This window comes from Tupaia chinensis, unplaced genomic scaffold (assembly GCF_000334495.1).
Source record: "Tupaia chinensis unplaced genomic scaffold, TupChi_1.0 Scaffold149501_1, whole genome shotgun sequence".
In the NCBI taxonomy this organism is placed as follows: Eukaryota; Metazoa; Chordata; class Mammalia; order Scandentia; family Tupaiidae; genus Tupaia; species Tupaia belangeri.
The window spans coordinates 3,593,818-3,604,656 of NW_006209345.1; the positions used below are offsets into that span (position 1 = coordinate 3,593,818).

At 40.7% G+C, this 10,839-nt stretch overlaps 1 protein-coding gene across 1 annotated transcript in view; it reads right to left on the bottom strand.

Moving 5' to 3' along the window:
• Positions 1–10,839, bottom strand: part of TOP6BL (TOP6B like initiator of meiotic double strand breaks) — a 153,048-nt gene that overhangs the window by 19,195 nt on the left and 123,014 nt on the right. The window contains 1 exon segment of the mRNA XM_027769429.1: positions 2,873–2,951. Coding sequence (XP_027625230.1) covers positions 2,873–2,951 — 79 coding nt within the window.

The window sequence follows — 10,839 nt, forward strand, 5'->3', positions numbered from 1 at the left end:
CCACCCCCCCGCGCCTCCTCCCCGGCTAGGCCTGGAATGGAGAGTCAAATTGTACCAAGCCTTCACCCCGGCTAGGCCTGGAATGGAGAGTCAAATTGTACCAAGCCTTCACTTTCGGCACACATCATTCCTGAGGCTTGCACTTTTAAGTCCCTGCCAAAAAGCTCGCCTCACTTCTCTGGTCTCTTCTGGCTCTCCCTTTGTTATGTTGCATTGGGCAATGCCCCAATCCAGCATTCCTACTTGTAAGTTAACTCACTTGTGCAAATTTAAAGTGAGTTTGGATAGATAGATTCTTCCTGAGCAGGTTCTGGGAATATAATATATCAATGAACTTTTCCCTGGGAGAAAAGCCTAGGTTGCAGAAATGTGTACAAAGCCCAGGGGTAGGATAAAGAAGGTTAACTCCAGAAGTTGACCATCTGGTGGTGAAAAATGGTTTCTCTGAGGAGGTACCTGAGCTGGGTTTTGAAGGATGAAGAGAAATACTCGAGACAGAAGCAATAGAACAGGAGTTACATCCTGAAAGTTATGCAGAAGCATATCCATTCATAAAACAACATCCTACATAAAATTCAAGGTATGGAATTCTAGATGAAACTGGAAGTGTTAGTAGGAATAAGAGAAGATTAGAAGAAAAAAGAAATGGGTTTTTAAATAAATTGCCAGAGGGCATGTGTGCTTGCCAGAGACAGAAAGGAAGAAACAAAGTACCCCCAGTGGGCCATGGTTACACCACAATCCCTTCACCTCCATTTCTCCATCCTGTCAGGGCTTTGAGCATACATGCACACATGCCTTGTGTGTTTTTCAAGCCACTGGGCCAGGATTTGAACTGTAGTTGGACATGGGGGACCCAGCTCCCTTAACCACAGGGCCACAGGGCCTGCTCAGAAATGAATTTTTATCTGGAGGAAATGAGTAAGAAATCAGTGAAGAGCTTAAAGCATTGGAAAAATATATAGTTAATCTTATAGTTAAGAAAGATCTTTCTATCAAAGGTCTGCTTAACCTAGAGGCAAGAAGACCTGAAGAGCCTAGAAGTGAAGGCAATAGGGATGGAGGCACCACTAGGAGTCGGAGTATTTTTCTGGCCCAAATGACAGGCCTTGGTGATCTACTGAATGTGTTACATGAAAATGAGAGGACTCACAAATGAACCCAAGATTTCAGATGTGAACAGCTGGATAGAAAATAGGGCTGCTGAGGCCAGCAGGTGGCACCGTGATTGAGGTACTGGACTCACACATGGCTGACCGTGGATCAAGTCCTGGACTTGGTGGCTTGCTCTCTCACTTTCCCTCTCCCTAACTCTGTGATCAAATTAAATAATAATAAATTAAAATAACAATTTTTTTAAAAAAAGAAAATAGGACTATTAATTATTACAGACTAAAGTAAAAGGAGCTGATCTTGGGGGTATCTCCCCATTGTCCACTGAAGGTGCTGAGTTAAATGTAGATTTTCTTCTTTCTAAGAGAAGATACATGGTCTTCTGTCTATCCTCACTGCATAATTACTGAACTGTATATAGTATACTTTCATTTTTAAAAATCTCTAAATTTATAAAAATAGATTCTTCACTTTACACAGACATTCACTGCCTTCACACAAGATTTTTCTCAGTAGCAACGGCCCCTGTAACATTTAAAATGTAGTTTAATAAACAGAATGATTCAGGAACACATCTTGGGCTTAAGCTTGGACAACAAGCATATTATAGTATGATCCTGGAAAGAGATTTACTAACAAAGCCCATGAACTGAAGTTCCCACATTCCCTCAAGCCCGGATACTATTTTTTCTGAAGGACTCAGGATCTGTAGGAGGGCACCCCTGCTAATTTGGCTTACCCAGAGACAGACTACCTAGGTTTGAACTCTGGCATTGTCATTTACTAGCTATATAACCTGGAATAAATTTATTGGTATCTCTGGGCCTCTATGTTTTCTATAAAAATGAGAATAATAGTACCTACAGGTCATAGGATTGTTTTAAGAACTAAGAATATTAATACTTTATTTTTCATTTATTTATTTTTGCTATAGGGCAGGTGCGTGTGTATGCTGAAGAGAGGTGGGGCAGTGGGGACCAGGAAGGGAAATGAGAAAGCACCTACCCCAAGGGGGATGGCCAACTGCAGTCCTTTCTCCTCCATTCTTGTCTTGGGATTCCAGGCACACATGTGCACACACACACACACACACACACACACACCTGTCATGTTTCTCAAGCTACTGGGTCTGAGACTCAAAATGCACAGCTGGCCATGTGGGATCCAGCCACCTTAACCACCACGCCACTAGCTAGCCCAGCATTATATTTTAAAAGCTCAGAAGATACCTGGCAACTGCCAGTGACTGTACATGACAGTTGTTCCTCCTGCTGCTGCTGCTCTGGGGACTGTGTGTGTGTGTGTGTGTACGCGCGTGTGTGCCCGTGCTGTGGGGGGGTGACTGGGTGTGTGTGTGGAGAAGATTTCAGTATAACTGTTATCACATGACACCTCCCCAGGACACATATCAAGGTTGAGGTGGTGTCTGCACTCAGAAGCAACCTCCAGAGCCCCAGAGCATTAACCAAAATGGGCGATAACTGCACCATCAACACTAATGACCAAGAAAAGATGTGAAGAAACCACTGGATTCTGGGCTCTGAGTCTGCTTACGACTGCCCACCTCATCATGTGTAGCCATGTGTAACTATATGCTTGCTGCTGCCCTGAAGACACAGTGGTGGTGGTGGGAGCCAAGCAAATCCCAGAAGGATGTTGCTGTGGCTGAAGATGCAGGAGAAGAGCTGGAAAGCATGCAGTCATGTATTTTTACTTCCCAGCTTCAGTCCAGGGCTCACCTGAAAAGCTAAAACCTTACCAGCAAAGAGCTCTGGGCTGCTGCTCTTGTGTGCATCCTCAGCACTCTGGGCCAAATCTTTTCTGTCTGTGGTCAGCTGCTTAAAAAAATTAAAAGTCCTAAGTGAGTTTTGCAGAAGTACAAATGAGCCCTAGTATAAAACAGAAATGTGCCTGGTGGGCTCAACCTCATGGGGCTGTCCTCTCTCATGTGGAACTCTCTCTTATCCTCCTCCTGGTTCATGAATCCCCCTACCAGCCTCCAGCCTTTTAGGCTTCTTGTATGGATCCTTTTCAGCTCGCTCAGTCCATTCCCAGAACATGCTTCCTTCTCTGAGTTCTAGTCATGTGTCAGCTGTCTGCCCTGCCCCACTCCTTGGGCTCTGAAATCTCTTCTGCATGCCCTGATCATTATTTGTATGTGTATATGTCCACTGTCTACACCTGAAATTCCTTGGAATGTAAAGTTTATGTTTCTATCCCTTTACAGCTAGCAGAGTATTTTACACAGTGCTCAACAAATGATAGAAAGTCAAACCTGTAGGACTGGCAGTTAACATAGTGGTTAAGGTACTAGACTCCTATGTAGCTGACCATGGTTCAAGTCCTAGACTCAGTGGCTTGAAATTCACTCTGGGCAGGTGTGTGTGTTTGCCCATAATCCTGAATGGAGACTAGAGAAGGGATCGGAGAAGGGATTGTGGCATGGTTATCCCTCCTGAGGGGTGATTTCTTATTTTCTATCTCTTCCTGAATCTGGTGAGCACACGTCCCCTATAGCAAAAAATAAAAAGAAAGAAAGAAAGAAAGAAAGAAAGAAAGAAAGAAAGAAAGAAAGAAAGAAAGAAACTCAAACCTGAGAAAACACAAGTCACATTTTGTAGTCCTGTGTAGACTTTCAGAGCCCTGCCACATACAAATATATAAAAATAGATATCCTCTTCATCGAAATTAAAAGTATATGCTTCAAAGAACACTATGAAAAAAGTGAAGTCAACTCACAAGAATGGGAGAAAATATTTATAAATTATATAAGAAACTTTTAAAAAATAAATATTTAATTTATGTATTAATATTTTAAAATTTCCTACAAGAGAGAGATGAAAAATGACAAAGCAAACTGCCAGGTCTGGGACTCAAAGCATGGTCAGCCATGTAGGAGTCCAGTGCCTTAACCTAACCACCACACCACCTGCTGGCCTTCATGTAAGATACTTTTATTCAAAGTAAAAAATTCTTATAACCCAGGACTAGCAGTTGGCATAGTGGCTGTGTCGCTGGACTCCCCTGTAGACTGCGCTTTGAGTCCCCCAACCGGGGGCTTACATACTGGGTGTGTGTGTGTGCATGCCCAAGATTCTGAGAGGAGAATGGAGGAAATGGGATTGCAGCGTGGCCATCCCCCTGGGTGGTGACTTCTCACTTTCTGTCTCTCTGTCTCTCTGGTGAGTACACGTGAAATATAGCAAAAATCTCTCCAAATAAAATAATAATAATTCTTATAACTCAACGAAATAGCAACCCAAGTGAAAAATTGACAAAGAATTTGAGTAGGTATTTCTTTAGAAAAGATATACAAATGGCCAGTAAGTATGGTAAAAGATGCTCAACATTATTATTCATTAGAAAATGCAAATCAAAACTGCAATGAAATATTTCATATCTGCTAGTATGGCAATAATGAAAACAATAAGGGTTGGGCTAGCCAGGTGGTGTGGTGGTTAAGGTGGTTGAATCCCATATGACCAACTATGTGGTTTGAGTCCTAGACCTACCAGTTTAAAAAACATGCTGGGTATGTGCACATGTATGCTTAAAATACTGAGAGGATAATGGAGAAGAAAAGATTGTGACACGGCCATACCCTGAGTGGGATGCTTTTTCACTTTCTTTCTCTCTCTCTCTGGTGATACCAAAGATAAAATAAATGATAACAACTGTCAAGGATGTGGAGAAATTGAAATCATCATATAGTATTGATGGGAATATAACATGGTGTAGCCACTTAGGAAAACAGTTTGGGGTTCTTCAAAAAAGTTAAATATGGTGTTACCATGTAATCTAGCTATTCCATTCTTAAGTACCCAAGAGAAATACAAGCATATGCCCACACAAAAATGCTCATAACAGCATTATCCATAATAACTCAAAAGTGGAAAAAGCTCCAGTGTCCATCAACTAATGAATGGATAAACAAAATGTGGTATACCATACAATGGAATATTATTCAGTCACAAAAATGAAGTAGTTACATGCTACAGCATGGATGAACCTAGAAAACATGCAAAATAAAAGAAGCTATATAAAGGTTATATATTGTATGGTTCCATTTTTATGAACTATCCAGAACAGGAAAATCCACAGAGGTAAAGGTAGATTAGTGGTTGCTGGAAGTTAGAAGGAGAGGTAAACTAGGACTAACTGCTTCCAGTAGGTACAGGGTTCTTTTTGGTGTGATGGAGATGGAATTTAGTGATGATGGTTGCACAATACAGTGAATATAATTAAAACCATGGACTTATCCACTTTCAGATGGCAAATTTCATGTCATATGAATTATATTCAATAAAAAATAGGGAACACTTATTCTGTTTTATGGGATAAAGTGTTTCCCAGTTCTAGACTTGCAAATAAAACCAATTAAGATTTTTTTTTAATTATTTTATTTATTATTGTTATTTTTTAATTTGACCAGAGAGAGAGAAAGGGAAAGTGAGAAAGTAAGTCACCAGGTCCAGAACTCAAACTGCAGCTGGCCACGTGGGAGTCCAGCTCCTTAACCACCACACCACCTGCCAGCATTCCTTCCCAATTAAAATCTTTAATTAAGTGAAAAAGTATATACTCTAGGGGCTGGCAGGTGGCGTGGTGGTTAAGGATGCTGAACTCCTACATGGCAGACTGCAGTTTGAGTCCTGGACCTGACAACTTGCTACTTGCTTTCTCACTTTCCCTCTCTCTCTTTTTCTCTCACTCTGTCCCTCTCTGGTCAAATTTAAATAGATAAATTTAAATAAAATAATTCTTAAAGAAAAAATATGTATGTGTATAATATATGTGTGTGTGTGTGTGTGTGTGTGTGTGTGTGTGTGTGTGTGTATGTCCCATAGTGCAATGGCTAAGTGCTCCAAAGAAGAAATGAGATCCCAAATGACTGACTTGGGAGTTTGAGTCCCAAACCCATAGACTTCACACGGGGTATGTACACACATGCCCAGGATCTGGACAGGAAGAATAATTGGAAGAAAAAATAATTGTGTCTGGGATAGGTTCCCTACATTGATCTCTCTTCCCCCTTTCCTTTTCACCCTATCTCCCTGAGACCAGGTTGCAAGTCCAGCTGGGCCTAGTGAACATCTCATGACCATTTCCTTACTGCATGGAATTGGCTCATGGCCAGGCCATGCCTGAGATGTGTACCCCTCTCCCACATCATCGTCTCCAGATCAGATGCACTAAATTAATGTACAAACTCTGGCAACTCTGCTAATCTATAATCTGACCATTCTAATTCCCCTATAATGGATGTAGAAACCAGATCCCGGCCTTGTTGACAGGGAGTCTGTGCAGATCTTATAGGTGATGTACATGCTCTTGGATTTGTTACATATGTAATATGAGCCTATGTTGTGGCAGCAGGGACCATTCTTTGCCCAGCCTTCAGCAGAACACCCTGTCCTGTGTAAGCAAACTCATGTCTTCCCCCATGGGACCTCCAGGTATGTTCTTTGGCACTGATAAACATTACAAGCAAGCCTTCTCAGATTTGGGTCTCCCCTCTTACAGCAGCATGACCAAGGTCCACTGTAACCCTACTTATGCACACAAACATATCCTCTGGCATTAAAACACATACATGATAGCAGCCAGCAGGTGGCATGGTGGTTAAGGGCACTGGACTCCCACATGGCCGACTGCAGTTTGAGTCCGGACCTGGTGGCTTGCTTTCTCACTCTCTCTCTCTCTCTCACTCTGTCCCTCTGTGGTCAAATTTAAAAAATAAATAAACAAAGATAAATAATTATTTTAAAAACACATATATGATAAAATACATATTCTATCAGGTATTATTTACTAAACAAGTTTCAATTTCTATTACTGCATTTCAAAGAAAATAGAAGAGGCAAATATGGCACTAAAGGTGTGAAGAAACAGGACTGAGAAATTTTCCAAAAAAATTTTTTTTCTTCAAGATAAAGATTATTACTATTATTTACTTGCTCTCCATTTTTTTTCAGTTTTTTTCCCATAGGGTATGTATACTTACCAAAGAAACAGAGAGAGGTAGAGAGAGAGGGAAAGTAAAAAATCATCCCCCATGGGGGATGGCCACCCTGCAATCCTTTCTCCTCCATTCTCCTCTCTGGATTTTGGGCATGCATGCACACATGTGTTTTTTAGGCTACCAGGTCCAGGACTTGAACTGTGGGGATGGCCATGTGGGATCTAGCACCTTAACCACCACATCACCTGCTAGCCAGAAAGCTTATTATTATTATTTCTTTTTACTTCACTCTAGCCTGGAAAATCTCATGTAATAGATTAACATTTCTCCTATCTTGAAACTAGTCTGAGAAACTATCTGCCTTGAGATCTAGAGCTCTGGGCATGATGAGAGTCTTCCACACCCTTCATTCATCCTCTGCACCCACCTTCCCTCCCCATGAGACGGTCTTATACTTGGGATACAATACTTTATGACAGCGGTAAATTTAATTCTAGACTACCCCCTGTCTGGGAAACAATGCCTTTTCTTAGAAAACTGATTTTGTTACCGCTCCTGCTCATTCTGAATTTAGACTCTTAATCTCTACACTCTGTGACATCAAGCCCTGGTGTACTACCTTGCCTACTCCTTCCTAGCCCACTGTCTCTGTTCTAATACTCAGGCTTGCAATCTCCACTCCTGCATGACCTTCTCCTGGATATACTTTATAAAAATCTAAATACGTATTTCTTCATTTATTCTATTTCTGCATAAACTGTACAATTTCTATAGGTGGTTTTATTCTATATTACTCAAGAGGACAGCTATTCTAGCTTTTCTATTTAGAAACGGAAACTAAGTGGCCCAGAAGTAAAAAAGTATTTGACCTATCATCCTGATCTTGTAGTTTTTAATTGTAGCCACTGGGTGCCACTCTTGTGCCACTAACAAGTTATTTATCACTAGCTAGCCATTACAATGATGATCTTGAATGTAGAAGCATGGGTTCTCTCAGTACCCTGGAACATCTTATTCCCTGAACTTTCCAGTCAGTCCTGTATGATAAGGATGTTTCTAAGCTTCTAAAGCCAGGAGACTTCACTATAAAGCCTATCTTTATCATTTACTTGCTATGTCACTCTGGGCAAATTATGACAGTTCTGTAACCAGTTTCCTCATCTATAAAATAGAAAAAAAACTACAACTTAATTCATAGTATCTTTGTAGAGATTAAACTGGAAATCTTGACACAGATTAGAGATTCAGCAAATGTCCTTTTCTTTCTTGAGTTCACTAGCCTCTGGCCAAGTTATGTGGGCTAGGTATGGCCTGAAGCTATGAGTTATCACAACAAAACCACAAGTGTGAAAGAAGTCAGATGATTTGTTACTATGATCTCACTGGGATCTGAGGCCCAAGCAAAAGGTCTTCACAGGTTGAAACACTCCAAATCATGAGGAATTTCTCTCTGCCCATATAACCTAGGTCCTATGACAATGGCACATGCTTTACCCTTAACCTATGCCCAGAAAGTTGAAGATGTAGATGGCTGCAGTGAATTAAATCATGACCCTCAAAAAGGTATATCCAAAACCTAACCAGAGTACCTGTGAATGTGAGTTAGTTTAAGTAGGAAGGTGAGGGCATTGATTTTATTTATTATAATTTTGGAGAAGTTTTTGCCATAGGGCACGTGCACGCACCAGAAAGACAGAGACAGAAAGCAAGAAATCACCCCCCAGGGGAGATGGCCATGCTGCAATCCCTTCTCCTCCATTCTCCTCTTGGGATCTTGGGCACACACACACATGTGCCCGGCATGAGTTTAAGCCACTGGGTTCGGGACTCAAACTGGGGTCAAGTACATGGGAGTCCAGCAATGTAGCCATTACATCATCTGCAGGTCCCTGAGGTCATTGCTTTTAGATTTTTTTCTTTTCTTTTTTTTTTAAAGAATTTTGGGGCCAGTAGGTGGCATGATGGTTAAGGGGACTGGACTCCCACATGGCTGTGGTTCAAGTCCTGGATCTGGTGCCCTTAATCACCATGCCACCTGTCACCCTGTCTTTATATTTAAGATGTGATTCTTGAATCACTATATTCAGTTGACTCTTTCCTCTTTATCCAATCTAACAATCTCTACCTTTTAATTGAGTTGTTTCTATTAATGGGATAACTTATATAGCAGAGTTTTTATATATTATCTTGGTTATTGTTTACTATTTGTTCTTTTTTTCCCCTTATTTTCTGTTTCCTTTTGGATTATTTTTATTATTATTTTTTATGATTCCATTTTACCTATGTTCTGAGCTTATTAGGTGTAACACCTTCATTTGTTACTTTAATGATTCCTCTGGTCTCTAACTTAATAATATTATGGTATAGCATTTCATATATAGTATAAAATTCTACAACAGTATATATTTCTATCTCTCATGCTCTTTGTGCTATTGTTGTCACACATTTTACTTCCACACAAACCTTATATTGTTACTATTTCTATTTAAAAATATTTTTAAAAAGAATTATTTTACTTAACTTTATTTATTTATTTTAATTTGACTGGAGAGGGACCGAGTGACAGAGTGAAAAAGCAACCCACCAGGTCTGGGACTCAAACCACGGTTAGCCATGTGGGAGTCCAGTGCCCTTGACCACCATGCCACCTGCCAGCCCCTTAAAAAATAATTAAAAGATTTAAATAGAAAAAGAATGTCTTATTTACCTGCGTAGTTAACATTTCCAGTACTCTTGCTTTGTGTAGATTCAGGTTTTCAAATGGTATCACTTTTCTTCTATTTGAAGTATTTCCTTTACATTTCTTGTCTGCTGATAATAAATTCTTTCTTTTCTTTTTTTAAAAAATAATTATTTATCTATTTAATTCCATTTGTTGTTGTTGTTGTTATTATTATTATTTAATTTGTCCAGAGAGACAGACAGACAGAAAGGGAAAGTGAAAAAGCAAGTCACCAGTTCTGGGACTCGAATAGTGGTCAACCATGTACCCTGTAGCAATTATTTTATTTATTTATTTATTTATTTTTGTAGAGAGCATGTATAGGGTACATGTGCTCACTGGTGAGACAGAGAGAAACAGAGAGACAGACAAGAAGATATGACACCCCCGCCCCAGGGGATGGCCATACCACAATCCCTTCTCCTCTGTTCTCCTACTGGGATTTTGGGCACACTTACACACTCACCCGGCATGAGTTTTAAGTTCCTAGGTCCAGGACTTGAACCACAGTTGACTACTTGGGAGTCCAGCAAGGTAACCATTATGCTGTCTGCTGATCCCCATAATTTTTTTTAAATGATAAATAAAATTAAATAAATAATTCTTTTTTAAAAAATATATTTTTGCTGAGTAAATAATTCTAGGGGGCGCTGGCAGGTGGCATGATGGTTAGGGGCACTGGACTCCCACATGGCTAACCGTGGTTCGAGTCCCAGACCTGACAGCTTGCTTTTTCGCTTTCCCTCTCTCTCTCTCTGTGTCCCTCTCTGGTCAAATTAAAATAAATACATAAAGTGGGAACCAGCAGTTAGCGTAATGGCTATGTTGTTGGACTCCCATGTAGTCGACCGCAGTTCGTGTCCCGGACCCGGTGGCTTAAAACTCACGCCGGGCGCATGTGTGTGCGTGCCCAAGATCCCGAGAGGAGAATGGAGAAGAAGGGATTGCGGTGTGACCATCCCCTCTAGGGGGTGATTTCTCGCTTTCTGTCTCTATGTCTCTCTCTGTCTGGCGAGCGCATGTGCCCTATAGTGAAACCTCC